This window comes from Chlorocebus sabaeus, chromosome 21, assembly GCF_047675955.1.
Source record: "Chlorocebus sabaeus isolate Y175 chromosome 21, mChlSab1.0.hap1, whole genome shotgun sequence".
NCBI lineage: Eukaryota > Metazoa > Chordata > Mammalia > Primates > Cercopithecidae > Chlorocebus > Chlorocebus sabaeus.
This window is the reverse complement of record NC_132924.1, coordinates 107,421,358-107,438,650: the sequence shown is the minus strand read 5'-3', so window position 1 is coordinate 107,438,650 and position 17,293 is coordinate 107,421,358. Positions and strand designations below refer to the sequence as shown.

The 17,293-nt window shown below is 47.1% G+C and overlaps 1 protein-coding gene across 2 annotated transcripts in view; it reads left to right on the top strand.

The window, feature by feature from the left end:
- The window catches only part of LOC103226928 (aldo-keto reductase family 1 member B1), an 86,021-nt gene extending 76,557 nt beyond the window's left edge, over nucleotides 1-9,464 (top strand). For both annotated transcript variants that reach the window (XM_073009346.1, XM_007982975.3), the window contains exons 2-10: nucleotides 383-550; nucleotides 1,240-1,356; nucleotides 2,352-2,429; nucleotides 2,721-2,843; nucleotides 3,358-3,464; nucleotides 3,790-3,871; nucleotides 4,464-4,547; nucleotides 6,512-6,594; nucleotides 9,049-9,464. In XM_073009346.1, the coding sequence (XP_072865447.1) occupies nucleotides 2,724-2,843; nucleotides 3,358-3,464; nucleotides 3,790-3,871; nucleotides 4,464-4,547; nucleotides 6,512-6,594; nucleotides 9,049-9,091 (519 nt within the window). In that variant the 5' untranslated portion in view covers nucleotides 383-550; nucleotides 1,240-1,356; nucleotides 2,352-2,429; nucleotides 2,721-2,723 and the 3' untranslated portion in view covers nucleotides 9,092-9,464. The remainder of the gene's footprint in view (nucleotides 1-382; nucleotides 551-1,239; nucleotides 1,357-2,351; nucleotides 2,430-2,720; nucleotides 2,844-3,357; nucleotides 3,465-3,789; nucleotides 3,872-4,463; nucleotides 4,548-6,511; nucleotides 6,595-9,048) is intronic.
- Nucleotides 9,465-17,293: the final 7,829 nt, after the last annotated feature.

Here is a 17,293-nt window from a genome sequence, read left to right as displayed (position 1 = left end):
GAAATATTTTCAGGTATTTGGAGGAAATGGTTTCCCTTACTATCTCAGCATTCAGAGTGTGGGGAAATGTTTTTAATACAGTGGTTTGCAAATCAGTGGATGTGAAGAAGCAAGAAAATGAGATGACTTCAGCATATCTTATAAAAGTGATCTGACCTGCGCTTCAGTGGCTGTCAGATTCTCCTACAGGGCAATCCTGTGTGGCCTTTCACCTCCATCCCCCACGTCTGAGGCTGGTAGTCCAGAATGCTGCGGAAGTGACCTGGTCTGTTCACTGAACAAAGCGGCAGGCTGGTCAGCAGGGATCGGCGGCCGCCACTGCCCCTCCTCCTTGCTGGGCAAACTCTGCATTCTGCAGGGCTCATGTACTTTCTCCTTTCAGTCCCCTCCAGGGCAGGTGACTGAGGCCGTGAAGGTGGCCATTGACGTCGGGTACCGCCACATCGACTGTGCCCATGTGTACCAGAATGAGAATGAGGTGGGGGTGGCCATTCAGGAGAAGCTCAGGGAGCAGGTGGTGAAGCGTGAGGAGCTCTTCATCGTCAGCAAGGTATTGTTCCACGGTGGGGCTGGAAGGGACTCGCAGTCCCATTGTCCATTGGTGCATCAGCCCAAAGCCAAGTCCACACTCAATACAGCTACACTTTTCACTGACGGGCGATTTGTTCAGGGGAAATGTGTCACTCAGGGCCATACAGGGCTCCAGAGCTTGCCCATCCTTGGCTGTCTGTTGAACGTTCTTTCCGTCTGGGCCCGTTGCTTAGAGTCCCATGCTGATGAGGCTGAGGTTGTGGATTGGCCCTCCCTCTCCAAGGAGTCACTTTCAAGGATGGAACTTGGTTCCCATCTGCAGTCTGAATCTCTACTGCTGGCCACTGTCTTTGACCTGAGATATTGATGCACAAAGGATATGAGGCAGGAGGATGGGGCTGGCTCCACAAACACCAGTCCGGCGGGGAAGTTTCCCTGAGAGTTCATGCTTAGGCCTAGGGCAGGCTGGCCAATCTGTCCATTCCATTTTGTGTCCTCTGTTTGGTCCTTGTAAGAGGTCTCGGTGACCTGGTCATCCTGCCTGCCTTTGGAAAGTTAGGATCTAGTACACAGTGGAAATGCCCTCACAACCATTCAGAGCATCATGGTGAAACAAATGGGTTTTGGGGAGAGGAGACTGCTCCGTCTTCCAGCCAGGAAGCTGCCTTGTGGCTGGCAATGATGACGTGTGCCCTCTCACTGGCTTAGCTGTGGTGCACGTACCATGAGAAGGGCCTGGTGAAAGGAGCTTGCCAGAAGACGCTCAGCGACCTGAAGCTGGACTACCTGGACCTCTACCTTATTCACTGGCCAACTGGCTTTAAGGTATGGGATGCCTGGTGCAAACCAGGTCCGCCGAGGCTCAGGTGCAACCTGTGGTGTGTTTTGAGCTCCCTTAGCAGGTTATGTGTGGGTGACTTTCTGTTCTTGCTGCTCAAGGTATAGCCAGTGAATCATCAGCACCGGCATCACCTGGGAGCGTCTTAGAAATCACAGTCTCGGGCCCCACCCAGGCCATTTGAATCTGCACCAGCAGTGACTCATGTGTACACACCTTCCAAGTTTGAGAAGCACTGCTCTTTGTCAGTTTTTAGTTGTGCAATTTAAAACTGTCAGCGAACACGGCTGTTGTCTGTAGTGCACATGGCCACGAGTCACGGTCAGTACCCTGGCCCTCCCCTCCAAGCACGTGCACACATACATTCCACACACATATGAGTCCCCACCCACATTCTGCACACATACCCTATCCTGTGGAGGCCTGGTAAATATTTGTTGGCTGTCTGGTTCTTTGCACAAGAAGAACTTGAGAGTTATTACGTCTTTTGCCTTTTTTCTAGCTGCTGCCTCAGTTTTCTGCTGTCAGCCAGGTTCAAAGTGTGCATTTAGCTTTATCCTGTAGCCCTGTTTTATTGCACCACAGCATGTCAGGGCTGAAGGGACTTGACTTTTATCTTTGGATTTTAGGGATAAGCCGGGGAGACTGGGCCAGGTGGTAGTTTTATAGGCCAGTGACCAGCCGGGCCTTGGGCCCCATGAGTCCTGCTCTTGAGTCCTTCCTGTATGCACACATTGCAGTCAGTGGCGGGGCTCATCTCGGTGGCAAAGTTGTGTCCATGTCTCCATCTGACAGTCTCAGCTCCAGCCCGTTTGATAGAGAAGTGTTGGCTGTCCACCTGTTTCCTTTTCATACTGGCACACAGATGGTCCCTAGCCAGCTGTGGTGGTTTAGAATTGTTTTAGATGCCAGCTTGCCTCAGCAGGTCTGTGAAGAACTATTACTGATTGTTTTGTTTGTTTGTTTTTTATTGTAATGACAGCCTGGGAAGGAATTTTTCCCATTGGATGAGTCGGGCAATGTGGTTCCCAGTGACACCAACATTCTGGACACATGGGCGGTAAGACAGCCCCTGGTTGGACCTTGTTTTCATGACTGGTTCCCTCCTCTTAGGAGGAATCTGCCTGCCATTTCTCACATGGCATTTTGTTATTCTGTCACTGTTGTTTGCTCTTCTTATCTCATTAAAGCCAGCCTGGCTTTCGTCTCACTGTCTCTTGGCTTCTGAAAGGTCTAATTCGCTGGCACTGAAGAGTGAGGGCAGGACCCATTAAACTGCTGCAAAAGACACTTCTGATCCTGTCCTTTCTGGGCTCGTTTCTGCACCACACAGACACTCTTTTCTCTGTAGGCCATGGAAGAGCTGGTGGATGAAGGGCTGGTGAAAGCTATTGGCATCTCCAACTTCAACCATCTCCAGGCGGAGGCGATCTTAAACAAACCTGGCTTAAAATATAAGCCTGCAGTTAACCAGGTAAACGTCCCCCAGGGACACTGGCATTGCAACGATGCTGTTTTACTGTCTGATGCTGGTAGGGATTTCTCATCCACCTCACCCAGCAAGTGGCCAGGAGGCAGCTCCTGGGCGTCAACAGAGTCCTGAGTTATGATTCAGCATGACACAGCACATCTGGGAGAGGAAATTTACAGGAAAGAAAGGGTTTGAGCCTGACTTGTGACAATTTGGGTTCTGACAAAGAGGCAGCCATGAGATCCTCAGACCTGTGATAACTGATAAGTGGCTAAAGCCAGGAAATGCCTCTAGGGCCCATGAGAACATCTATAAGAAGATGATAGTAATAACATAGTAACATCAGGGATACTACCTGGGTATTGTAGGAAGGTACAGCTTATCTGGGAAATAGGGTGTTTGTTATACATAGTTTTCTCTATGGGGTAGGAAGGGACTTTAGCATAGGAAGCTTCATCTGTGTCATATCAGCATGTAGCCACAGTGCTCCCATCAGCTCTTGTGTTTGCATTTCCAGATTGAGTGCCACCCGTACCTCACTCAGGAGAAGTTAATCCAGTACTGCCACTCCAAAGGCATCGTGGTGACCGCCTACAGCCCCCTCGGCTCTCCTGACAGGCCCTGGTGAGCTTCCCACAGGCTCATGCTCCCATGTCACTTGGTGAAGATTAGAAATGACTAAAAAGAACAATTTAGCCTCAAGGAAGATGTTTCTGGGGCTGATCTGCAAAATTTCCCCTGAGTCTCTTGTTGGTTTTCCTGGAAGGGTTGGCGTTTCTAGTAGCAAGACACCTACTCTTTTTCCAAAGGATTGGGGGTTCCTAACCCAGCTCTGAGGAAGAGACTGGTGGCTGCCCTCTGAGGTCGATGGGAGGATTAGGGTTAGGGTTTCTGGCTGCCATGAGTGGTGGCCATGATGGTGTGACCTGGACTGTCTTTCTATCCTCAGGGCCAAGCCCGAGGACCCTTCCCTCCTGGAGGATCCCAGAATCAAGGCGATCGCAGCCAAGCACAATAAAACTACAGCCCAGGTACAGCCACTTCAGGTGTTCCTGACTATCCAGAGCTCCCTGCATTCCTGATGGTCCTGTTAGCCAAGAGGAGGAAGTGACTGAGCCTGCTACCCCCTCACAGGAAGTGTGGTTCAGGGTCCTCAAGTGCAGAGTGGAAAGGGCACAGATGGGGGCTTTAGAAGAGTGGCATGGGCTCTTGGAGTAATAGTGCCTGCCCCCACTATCCCAAAGGTGACTGCCACGAGGGCCAGCACTTGTTCATCGATGTGGAAGCTCATCTCTGTACAAATGTAAGAGCTCTTACCAGCTGTGCAGGGAATGTTCTTCCCCTGAGTGGTAGTGTGCGTTCCTAGCCAGTGGAGGGCCTCGCGTGGTCTCGTGATATGCCTGAGATACTGAAGCGTGTGGCACGGTGGCTAGCACAGGACTCTGGAGTCAGATCTGGACCTGAATGCGTCGCCTACCTGTTGCTAGCTGTGACCTGCCATCTTGGAGGCCCTCTCTGATCACCTGCGGAGTTCTCGCATGTCCTTCTGCGGGTTGTGTGACACTGTGATGATGGTGCGAGTGCCCGGCATGTGTACACACTCATTATCTCCCTGGCTCACAGGTCCTGATCCGGTTCCCCATGCAGAGGAACTTGGTGGTGATCCCCAAGTCTGTGACACCGGAACGCATTGCTGAGAACTTTAAGGTAAGATCTGGGCTGGTCAGGCCTGGCCCTCCTCCGTGGAGTGGGCAGTGGGGGAAGCCGCTCATCCTGTCCCTGGAGTGTCATCTGTGGGATCCCCACCATCCTCTCCTCTGAGGCCAGGGAGCCATGGCGAGCAAGCCATAGACTGAGACAGACACCTCACCGGTGGGGTCATGTGCAGAGCCAGGCCTTGTGCCTCCAGGGCCCCGTGCTGTGCACACACACACCTACACCTTTGCTCAGGCCCTTCAACCACACCGAGAGGTTACCCAGAGAAAATCTCGCTCTTGAGCTTCACTGCCTGGACCTGCCCTGCGCTGAAACTGTTAGTTACCAGCTGCATAACCTTGGGCAAGTCCCTTAACTGCTCAGTGCCTCAGCTTCCCTATCTATGAAATAATATCCATTTTGAGGGTTGTTACAAAGATTAAGTGATGCATCAAAGCACTTCACATGGTGCTTAATACCTTAGTAAGTGATCGAGAAATGTTGCTGTGCTGATAAGTCCAGGGACCGCAAAGGACCCTCTGGGCCATTTAGCCCACTCACCAGCTCTGCAAGGAGTTCATGTGATGATGGACAGAGCCTAGACGTGTGTCAGGGCACTGGCAAAGTGCTCAATGTGGCAGCTGGAGCAGCTCAGGCTACCGGGCACCACCTCCCTCCCCGCCCGTCCTTGCAGCTTTGGTGAGTCGGGGTGGGGGCATGCCCAAAGGAGAGCAACTCAGGGGAGTCCTGATGGCCCAAGCTCTGTTCTCATGGAGCGAAGTGGCTCTGCCAGGGAAGCTCTGTCTTTATCCAAGATCTGTGCCGCACGCAGCACAACCATGGGTATGGGGCTCTTGGGCAGGCCCCAGCTCAGGTGAGCAGCTGGTTTTGCCTGATTCCACTGCCCAGAGGCTGTGGCCGTAATGCCTGCCACCTGTCACACATGAGACAGGGATGAGAGTGATCCCTGAAGTGGGAAGTGGAGCTCATTGTTGAGTAGAGGAGACGTTTTTCTTCTTACGTTGCAGGTAGATGTTCTGAGTACACAAGATAAAGTGGCAAAACCGTGGCCACTGAGGGAAAGGCATAGCCCACCGGAGATGCATCCTTTGTTTCATATGTCATTTTTTAAGGAATTAGGAAAGAAAAAATAAATGACTAATCTCAAAATGCTAACCTATGTTATTTTTGCATCTTACTGTGTAACTTCTGCACATTTTTCTGTGATTGTAATCACAGAGCCTGTAGCAGACTCTCTTTCTGCACATTCTGTGATCATCTGAAGCTAAGAGTCCTTCGGCTCTGGGAGTGTGTGTTGGCCTCTTGTGGGTCTCACCCAGTGCTGCCTGCCTGCCTGCCTCCCTGCCTCCCTCCCAGCCTCCATGCCAGCTGAGTTCTGTACCATCTGCTGCCTTCATGCAGGTGGTTCTCTTCTCCCAGGATACCTTTCTTGCCCTTCCTGTCAGAACCTTATACTTCTTAGGCCATGTCAAATACCATCTCCTCTTCGGCTGTGGTGGTTCAGTTCCCCAGCTGGAATGCATTTGGAAGACCTCTGCCCTTCCTGTGCTCTGTTGAGTGCCTTACACAGTGTGTGATTAGTTATTTGTGGCACAGCTGTAGAAATACCTCTGCCCTTTGTTTGCTTCATCAGTAGAGGCAAAGACACATCTTACCCATGATTCTACTCCTCACTGCAGCGTATCACAATAGAAGTGCTCAGTAGTGTTTTTTGAAATGCAATAAAATGTATCATTTCCCTGGGAGGTTCTGGAAAGGAAGGACTGTTTTCATCGTTCCATATATTATCTAGCCCAACATGCACATTTCCTGAATAGTAATATAATCAGCTTTTTCTAAGTTCAGTTTATCATCTCTGCTCAAAGCCATGGAAGACATCTCCTGGGTCCTGCACAGTATTTCGTCTTTTGTTTTTATTTGCAGAGCTTACTGGATTTTTTTTGTTTGTTTTTTAGGTCTTTGACTTTGAACTGAGCAACCAGGATATGACCACCTTACTCAGCTACAACAGGAACTGGAGGGTCTGTGCCTTGTTGAGGTGAGTGAGCCCCAGCGTGAGGAGCAGTTCCCAGGAGATCCTCAGATACTGCAGAGCAAAAGAGTGATCCCTGCAGGCCTCAGCGCCCATGCGCTCCTGTCACAGCTGTTCTTGCTTTGCACATTCCCTTGCTTTCTCTGCCACATGACCTTGCATTAGCTGAACTGCATGAAGCCAAGATACCAAGAGATCCGCTCCTGATACTTTCTTCTAACCCCGGGGCATTGTTGGCCTGGCCTGAAGTAACTACATATTTTGGCATTTAATTTTAAAATCCTAGTGGTTCATCTGAAACCAGGTGATCCCAGGTGACCCTGGATCAAACTCTGGAAGAATTTGCCTGTGACTTTTTGTCTTAATGACCCTAATGAAAGGGGTTTGGTCGGGAAGCCCCTGGGGCTGGGGTTTGAGACAGTCCCAGCTCTGACCCTGGTAAGCCACGTGGCTCCAAAACAGGCCCTCCCTCTGAGCAGCAGGCACCTCCGTCCCTCCAGCCATACATACATCCTCTGGCTCTGTGTCCTCTGCGTGGTAGTTTGGAAGGAGCTGCCTAGGAAGGTTTTCTGGGGGTTTTCTCGTTTCCTACCATTACAATAACTAGGTGACGTGTGTAAGTCACTTTCTGCTTTTCAAGAGGGAACTGCTCATTTTGCAGTGGAGACTAAGACGCTGTTTCTCTTTCACTACCCTTATTCTCATCTGAGCTCTCTGTTTCCACACTCTCCTTTAGTACTTCCTCTTCTAAGCAAAATTTGAACATTCCCTAAGATGGGGTGGGCCACCAGCTTTCCCTTTCCAGTCTGTCCCCTCTCCCTCCCCGGAGTTTGCACTGCTGGTGGCTTCAGCCACTGCCCCAGGCAGATGTTTGCCCAGTCTGCGTCGTGGACGATAACTTTGCCCTGCTTCAGGCATGCGTGTGTCTGGAGAGCCTGCCGCTGCCCCACTGTGGCCTCACACTCAAAACAGGCCACAAACAGAGCATGTCACAGGCAGCCCCAGGCCAGCACCCTTTCAGACATCTTTGTTAATGCTACTTAGCCTTAGACATTGAAATCATTTTTGGATCTAGTGGACAAGGAGGAGAGGAATAAATCAGTCACCAAGCTACTTTCGTTCTCCTTTCAGAATCTCCCGTTCATCCGTCTTCCTTTTCCTCTCCCACTTGAGACAGTGGATTGAAGCTCTTAGGGCTGAGGAACCACAGTGGTTTTCTCATTGCTCCCTTTACAGTTAGACTCCTCTGCCCTCCAGGATTGTTCTGGAAACCTCTGTTCGATTATCCTGTTGCGTGGTGGTGAGTGGGAGGAAGAGACGAGCGCTGACATGCCCAGGTCTCCCAGGGAGTTTTCTCTACACACGTGCCGCCCCTCTGCCAGATACTGCTTTACTGAGCCTGACCTGCTGATGTCAGTGTCACTCTCCTTGGGTACACAAAAAAGGCAGGCCATGGAGAACTTTTGAATGGTTTTGAATAAGAGTTACAGACTCTAAGCACCCAGCTCAGATTACATAACTCTGGCCTTGCATGCCTTGCTCAACCATCTGTCCAGCGTTCCTGCCTTTATGTTCCCAGCACAGCCATTGGCCTTACTAGATGGACAGTGGGTGAGCTTTGGCAAAGACATCTGCACCTGTGCTCCCTGCCCCGTTTCCAGTATAAAATCTCCAACCGTTGATTGTGCTTACTTCAGCCCCCACTGATACAAGGAGGCTCCCTCCGTCCTCAGAGCACTTGCCGTTGCTTCTCTTATCCTTAGAGATTCAGTCACATACAGAGGTTCAACATCCCTTTTTTTTTTTTTTTTTTTGAGATGGGCTCTTACTCTGTCACGCAGGCTGGAATGTAATGGCATGATCACAGCTCACTGCAGCCTTGACCTCCTGGACTCAAGCGATCCTCCCCCCCTTAGCCTCCCAAGTAGCTGGGGCTGTAGGCATGCACCACCATGCCTGGTTAATTTAAAAAATTTTTTTATTAAGATGGAAATCTTGCTATGTTGCCTGGGCTAGTCCCAAACCCCTAGCCTCAAGTGATCCTCTCGCTTCAGCCTGGAATTACAGGCGTGAGCCACTGTGCCTGGCCTACCTTCTGATGTTATTATACCCTCTTATTGTTTAAGACCACAAGATGCTGTCTGGTCCTGCCAACTAGACTGAGTTACTAGGAGGCAGAAATCGTGTTGCCATCCTGCATGGCCCAGGCACAGTGCTGCGCACATGGGGAGGGGGTGTCCCTCACACGTGTGCCGCTTGGTGACAGTAGTGGTAGAGGGGTCTGCAGGGTGAGTTGCTTCCCCCAGCTGCAGAACCGTGATCTGCAGACTCAGAACTAGCTTGTTGCCTCTGAGGTTCTGTTTTCTTTCTTCAATGAGACACATCGTTTCTCTGTTGGGAGTTGGGTATAGTCAAAATCACCTCTTCAAAAAGCAACTGTTTTCTCCTTTCTCCTGACAGCTGTGCCTCCCACAAGGATTACCCCTTCCATGAGGAGTTTTGAAGCTGTGGATGCCTGCTCATCCCTAAGTGACCTGTACCTGTGTTTCCTGCCTCATTTTTTTTTCTTGAAAATGTAGTATGGCCTGTGTCACTCAGCAGCGGGACAGCAACCTGTAGAGTGGCCAGCGAGGGCGTGTCTAGCTTGATGTTGGATCTGAAGAGCCCTGTCGGTAGAGTAGAAGTCTCTTCTAGTTTGCTTTGCCCTTCTTTTTGCCCCGCTGGGGAAAGTACAACCTGAATACTCTTTTCTGACCAAAGAGAAGCAAAATCTACCAGGTCAAAATAGTGCTACTAACAGTTGAGTTTTGACTGCTTGGAACTGTAATCCTTTCAGCAAGACTTCTCTTTGCCTCAAATAAAAAGTGCTTTTGTGAGCTTGGTTTTGTGAGCTTTGGTTTTTTAAAACAATAGCAACCTTCTACTCACTTTCAACCATCACTTTCCAGATAACCCATAAAGCAGGCCCGTCAGTGATGCAAAAGGAGTGAGGACTTGGCTTGTCTACAAGTCCTCATCTACAAGTTGGGGGCCCCCCACCCCAGTACTTGACCCATTTAGCTTTAGGGCCATGGGTTTCATCCTGGCTGCACACTGGGTCACCTTTGGGGGGTTTAAGGCTGGTGATGTCTGGACCTCGCCCTGGAGCCTGATCTGATTGGGCTGTGGCCAGGACAGCAGGAGTGTACAGGCTCTCCAGGTGATTCCAGTGTGCAGCCAAGGCTGAGCCACAGCTTTAGGGTAAGCCCATGTTCGATTGCACAGATTCCTTGGTTGCTCCTTCTATGTGTGAAGGCCGAAGTCGGTGTTTACTAAGCATCACAACCTGAGAGAAACTGCTTTCCTGAAGCCTGTTGTCTAGACGAGAGGAAAGAAAAGCATAAATAAATGGCTTCCAACTGGATAAGGATGAAATAGGGCTGCAAAAGTAAAGGCTTTGCGGCAGAATGCTGTTGTTTTTGTTACTGTTTCTTTATCCAGAGTTAAGTTTGACAAAGGCCAAGAAAGGAATGGAATAGACAAGTGCCGACTTGAAAGTTCATCAAGTTAGGTGGTTTTGTTGGCTGGCCTTGTTTATTGGATGACTAGGACCCCCATGATCAAGTCACATTAACTGCTCTACAGGTGATCTGTGTTTAAGATGTACCTCTAAAGGTATAGTTAATTGGGCATTGGTGGTTCCTGGTCCTCACCCAGGGATGGAAGGGCACACCTCGCCCCTCTGCAGCTGGGGTTGAGCCCAGTGGAGAACCCAGAGCCCCACTGCACAGGCTGCCCTCACTACCTGGCAGCCTTGGGCCTGGGACCCTCATGGCATCTGCTGATTACAGTGGTCCAGGTTCCCCTGTCAGAGTCGGCAGGTCACACCTTATCCCGAGTTAAACTGCAGGCCTCTTATGTCACCCTCTGATGATGATGAGTAGATTTTAGTTTTGTTACAACAGTTACATCAAATCATCTGACCTGATCCCCACTGTTTCCCCAGTTGGCTTCAACACTCTTTGGAAAAATAAGGTAGTCACTGGTAAGTGTTTAAATCGGTTACCTGCCTTCTAGATCTAGATAAACAAGATAAAAGGCAAGCTGCCTCCACTCCCTACTTTCCAACAGAACCCTCAGAATTTTTCTAAGGACTGCCCTTTAGGAGCCTTGCCTGCAGTGGAGGAGGAGGAAGTGAATTAAGTCATGCCACAAATGACAGGGAGAACAGCTGGTTCTGCATTTTGAAGCTCCAATCGTATTTTCAGCAGTCAGCGTCTCGGGCTCAGGTAAGGCCTGTTGCTTGTATGCTGAAAAGTGTGGCTTAGGGAGCGGAGCAGAAGGCGAGGCTGTGGAGCTCAGTGGGACCAGCTTCATTCCACTAACAATTCATCCAAGGAGCAGATGGATGCAAGAAGGTCTGTGGATCAAAACAGGTGCTGCTTCATTCACCAGTGGAGAGCTCCATTCTTCCTTCCCCTTGTGGAATCAAAACCGCTACACCTTCCTGGGCAGACTCCAGCCCAGCCTCAGGACTCTGGTGGACTCGTCACGATGAATGAAGTCACCCTTCAGAGAGCAAAGTCAGTGGCAGTGTTAGAACAATGGTTCTGGCCTCATCTCTGGGGACCTTTGCCTCTGGTGAAGTTGGGGGCACAACATACATTCATGAAATGGATTTTACCAAAATAATGTTCCAAAGAGCAGAATTGTTAAGATAATGAGACCAATGGAAAGACGGAACTAAATATTAAATCACATGGGCAAGTAAGATCTGCATTGGAAAATCTCTGAACAATGCCTCCAGAGACTTGATTTCAAACAGCATCATTTTTCAGGATCTGATTTCAAAGAACAAGGTTTCTCAACACTGTGTCCCTTATGTTGATAAAATTGCACAAACTGCTGTAGTGCAATGTCCTTGCTGCTGTCTCTCATGGTTTCTCATGGGGCTCATGGGCAGGACCCTGGGAGGGTGCTCAGCCAGGATGAGCACAGTCAGTATTGGATTCAACCCGGGAAGATTTCCCTGGAGGAGCGTTCTGGGAATTCACGGCTCTCTAGGATCCAGCCCCCTAGGTTATACCAAGTCCTTCTGTCCCTTGAAGGCAGTGGAAGCAGCTGATGGCTCCTCAGGTCCTCTTACAGCCCCAAATCCCAGTGTAGCCTGAGGGGCCAGCTTCTGTTTTCCACACCCTTCTATCCAGTTTCTAGAATTCCACCTAGGCACAGAGTAAACTGTCAGTAATGTCAGTTGATGAATAAGTGAGTAAACAAAGAGTTTTTCTTATAATGCCTATTAGAACCCCCAAGTTTTGAAATCAGTATATATTAAACCCAAATGCTAGCTGTTCAGTTCTGATCCTGGCCCATAATTCACCGAATGGTGGCCAAGAGTTCTATGACTATAGACTCTTAATTGCAGTTCTAATTCATTTAATCTATCAGCCTTCATTTCCTCATCCTACAAAATGCCTACCTCATCGTGGTCATGAAGACTGCATGAGATAATGAATGTAAAACCCCCCTGTCCCAAGGCCTTGCACACAGCACTCAAAACATGCTAGCCCTTATTGTTGATATTGTTAATATCATTATAATCAAACGTTGACAACAGAGGCAAACCTATCCAGCCCCTCAAGGCTGGCAGGTGGTGCCCCAGAGGGTAGAGCTATGCCCTGAGAGGGGCTTTTTTCTCTGCAGGAACATCACTCCATCCTCACACAAAGGAACGGATTCTCCTGACACACTTATCAGTGAGCAGCACACAGTTTTTGTTTCCTACCCCTAGGATTGTATTTCATGGCAAGAAGAAAATACTGCCCATGGGCTTATAAGAGTTATCTGTTTCATACTGATAGGTGAAATCAGAATGTGAGAGAAAAGACTATAGAGGTCATCTAATCCATTGTTTCTCTAAGCCAGCGTTTTCAAATTTATTTTTGGCAGCAGACTCCATTCTTCAAAAGAAAATCTACATGGGTCCTCAATATATAACACAGATACAGGCAGAGCTGCTGTGGTTTCCGTGGGGGAGGAATCTGGGAGCCAAGCCAGCAGCACCCCTTCCCACAATCCCCTCCACCCGTGAGGACGCTGGAACAGTTTCAAAGTCTTGGAATCTAACGCTTTGCGTTTTGTTTTTAATACCTACAAAGATTTATTTCACACAGTTGCTGGGGTTCAGCAATTTTGGAGAAGCTTAGCTGGGTGGTTCTATATGAAGGCTTGACTGGGGCTAGAGGCTCTGATTCCAAGATGGCTCACTCAACCACTGGCAAGTCAGTACTGCGTATTGGCAGGAGGCCTCATCTCCTTCCTATGTGTACCTTTCCCTAGAGCTGTCAGAGTGTTCATGACATAGTGGCTGATTCTTCGAGTGAGTAAGTAAAGAGAGCACAAAGTGGAAGCCACAATGTCTTTCATTATCTAACCTCAGACGTCACACAGCATCATCTCCACAATAGCCTATTGGAAACAATGGTCAGCCCTAGCCACTGGGGACACCTTGGAGGGTGACTACCAAAATTTGTAACCTGAAAACTACACATTGTTTAGAAGGCATTTCAGAAGTAACTGCAAACATGAAAATGATACTTCAAAAGAACATATGTTGAGATTAACAACAACAAAAACTCTGAGCATCAGAACGATGAAGTGACCAACCAAAGCTCACACTGCAATTTAGTGGCAGAAAGGTGGCTAGAATCTTGGTCTGTGGAAACTAGTCTGTGGCATTGCGTCATAATATTATTACGATGACATTCCATTATAAAAATTATAGTAGTTTACACATGTATAAAACTTTCTTGCCAGGCTGGGCATAGTGGCTCACACCTGTGATCTCAGCACTTTGGGAGGCCAAGGCAGATGGATCACCTGAGGTCAGTAGTTTGAGACCAGCCTGGCCAACGTGATGAAACCCCTTCCCTACTAAAACAAAAATTAGCTGGGCGTGGTGGTGTGCACCTGTAGTCCCAGCTACTCAGGAGGCTGAGGCAGGAGAATCACTTGAACCCGGGAGGCGGAGGTTGCAGTGAGCTGAGATCGCGCCACTGCACTCCAATCCTGAGTGACAAAGTGAGATGTCATCTCAAAAAAAAAAAAAAAAAAAGGAAAAGAAAAAAACTTTATTGCCAAGTAATCAAGGTTAACATCAACAGTGATGGGTTATGTTGATAGTACAGTCATGATATGATGTCATGACAATGACACTTGACCTCTACGATCTTCCTTCCAAAAACCAAAACCCTAGTCCAATCATGAGAGAAACATCAAATTGCAATTGAGGGATATTCTACGGTATTCCTCAAAACCAACAAGGTAATCAAAAACAAGGAAAGTTTCAGAAACGGTCACATCCAAGAATAGTGGAGGCAGGATGCCTCAATGTAATGTGGATGGGATCCTGTAGATGGGATGGAAAAAGAACATTGGGTAAAAACTCAGGCCGTCTGCATAAAGTAAGGACTTGATAATAATAACATCAATATTAGTTCATCATACCAAATGTACCATAGCAATATAAGATGTTAATTACAGGAAAGTAGATGTAGGATATATGGGAAATCTCTTCACAATTTTTCTGTAAATGTAAAACTATTCTAAAATAAAATGCCTTAAAAGAAAACTTTATAAGAGTGGTCTTTCTAAACAATAGCCAGTATGTCACCTAGATTACTCACCTGCTTTTAAAAATGCCTGCACTTTTTTTAGATCAAGCAGATAAAATAATTAGCAAGGGTACAGATTTAAATGGCAGAATCACTAATCTTGTTCTTGGAGAACACATATTTCTAAGTACATGTGGAACATTTATGTTAATCAATGATATACTAGGCCAAACTGCTGGCCTCAACAAATTTCAATGAACTGATATATAAATATTATTCCTCTGGCCACAATTACATAAAATTATAAAAAAAAAAAAAAAGTAACTGGAAACTGCCCTCCACATGAATTTGGAAATTTTGAAATAGATTTACAATCAATTTAAAGGTTAAAGAGGAAAAAAATAACAGCAAACACTATATATGGCATTTATTAATTACCTAAGGCAATTTAATAGGCATTAATTACCTATTAAAAACCCAAACACAGTTTTAAGAGTTTTACATATTTTTCCATCCTCACAACTCTATGAGGTTGACTTTATTGCTATCCCATTTGCAGATGAAGAAACTAGGACCCAAAGAGGACTCCCAAGATCATATAGTTGGAAAATGGTGGAGCTGGGATTTCCACTTGGACAGTCTGGCTCTGGAGTTCATCCACCAGTTCTGTTGGGCTGCTTCCTAATGTAGAAAACACATGTGGAATCATAACAACTTTTGGGAGGCAGCCAAAGCAGTACTCAGAGGGAAACTTACAGTGTCATGTCCATTAAAGAAAAACTAGTTAAAATTTTTCCTCAAAGAAAATACCAGACCAAGATGGCTTTATAGAAGTGTTGTATGTCACATTCTAAGTACAGACAATACCTATACAAGTTCTCCCAGAAAACAGGAAAAGAGGGAACACTTTCGAACTCATTTTATGCAGCCAACACAACTCTTGACACTAAAATTAGACAAGGACAGTTCAAGAAAACTACAGACCCGTTTCATCAAAGAACATAGTTGCAAAAGTCCTCAACAAAATAAAGTTAACCACATCCAACGATGTATAAAAGAAGGATTCATGTGATTTTATCACAGGAATGCAAAGTTGATTTAATATTAGAAATCATGAATGTGATCCACCACATGAACGAATTAAAGGTACATGTATGTATTCAAGTAGAAAAACATTTGGTAAAATTCAAAATGGTGTTATGATAAAATCTCTTGGCAAACTAGGAATAGGAGAGGACGTCTTTACCTGGTAGAAGGCATCTGCACGAGTGGATCACAGTGTGTTCTTACAGTGTAAGTCCACAGCTCTATGCTTCTACATGAATGAATCTCAAAAGTACTAAGGTGGAAGAAAAAACTCGTCACAGAAAAAAGACATATAGTAAGAATCCATTTATATGAAATTTACAAGCAGGTAAAACTAAACATTTTTTTAAGGATACAATCACAGGTCATGCAACTACTAAGAAGAGAAAGAGAAGGATTTATGCCAAATTCATGGGTGGGAGTTAGAGTGAATCTTGATATTGAAGAGGGATATACAAGGAGTCCTAAAGTACTATTTATTTCTTAACCTGGGTTCTGAGAACTTGTATGTTTATTTTAATTATTTAAGTGATACACAGAGATGTTGTACACTCTTTTGCATATATGATTTATTTCTACTAATTTTTTTTTAAAATTAAGACAAGGTCTCACTGTCATCCAGGTTGGAGTGCAATGGCACAATCTCGGCTCGCTGCAACCTCTGCCTCTGGGGGCTCAAGCAATTCTCCCATCTCAGCCTCCCAAGTAGCTGGCACTATAGGCATGTGCCACCATGCCCAGCTAATTTTTAAATTTTTCCTAGAGATGGGGTCTCCTCATGTTGCCTAGGGTGGTCTCAAACTCCTGAGCTCAAGCGATCTGCCTGCCTTGGCCTCCCAAAGTGCTGGAATTACAGGCGTGAACCACCACACCTGGTCGATATGTGATCTATTTCATAATAATAAATAAATGTTTGCAAACTATCTCATTTGATCCTTACAACAATCCCATGAGACTCGTGTTTGACGTGATTCTTCCTTTATAGATGATAAACTAAATCAAGAAAACTCATTTGGTATACCAAATGTCTCACAGCTGGTCAACGGTTTCACCTCCAAACTCTGTGACCTTTCTACTGAATCACATTGAAGCTACTTTTTATGAGTACCTCTGCTGCTATCTTAACTCTAGATACAGAAAAATTTGATTGCCCAACTGCCTGTCATTGAGCAAAAGAAGTGAAGTCCTTTCAACAGAGTTATCTTTTCATCTTGTCTCCAATTCTTGGCTTCGAGTGATAAACGGTGTTTGCCAGAGTTGTAAGCCAGGAATAATTTCATGGTATTAGAGAGTTAGTCAGAGATAAGACAACAGGTTTTGGATGAGAATTGTGAGTGTCCCAACCTGTTAGAGAGCTGGGACCCAGGGGAAGGAGAGCCAGCCTTAGGGCCCATGGCAAAAGTCAGATAAGCTTTGTTAGAAATAGAGCACAGAGTCAAAGGGGACCAGAGAATGGGGTACTGACCACAGGGCACAGGACAGCATGGAGAAAGGACAGGAACGAGCAATGGGGGGAAAGCAGAGGGAGGCCATTAATACACTCCCACTGCACAGATCTACTCAGGCTTGCAGCAGAGGCTTCCGGGCCTAAACCTGGGCATTGAGAATTGTGTGGCCTTCTCTCCCTGCAAATCAGCGGGTTGGGATTTTGACAGGCTTCTCAGAGGCCACATGGTCCCAGCCTTCACTGTACAGGAAGGATCAGGTGGTTTTGTCAAGAACAGCCAGGGCTAGAACTCTGCAGGTATTTATCCAATATTCTTTTTCTCTAGGTCACCTACCTTTTAGCCTGAACACGTGATTTTGAAAACCCCAGGCCATCCACTCTTGGCCTTATCTGGACTAGAGACCAAATCAGTTTGTCAACCAGTGGGAGGCCATATGGTTCAAACCGTGTTTCTGAAAAGGCCTGGATTTCCTCCCTGGGCTGAGGGGGCAAGGAAGGGGTGGCATAGGTGTCCTCTCCCCCTCCCCTCACCACCTCAACCAGAGCAAATTCCTTTTTATCTTTTTTTGTTGAAATTGTA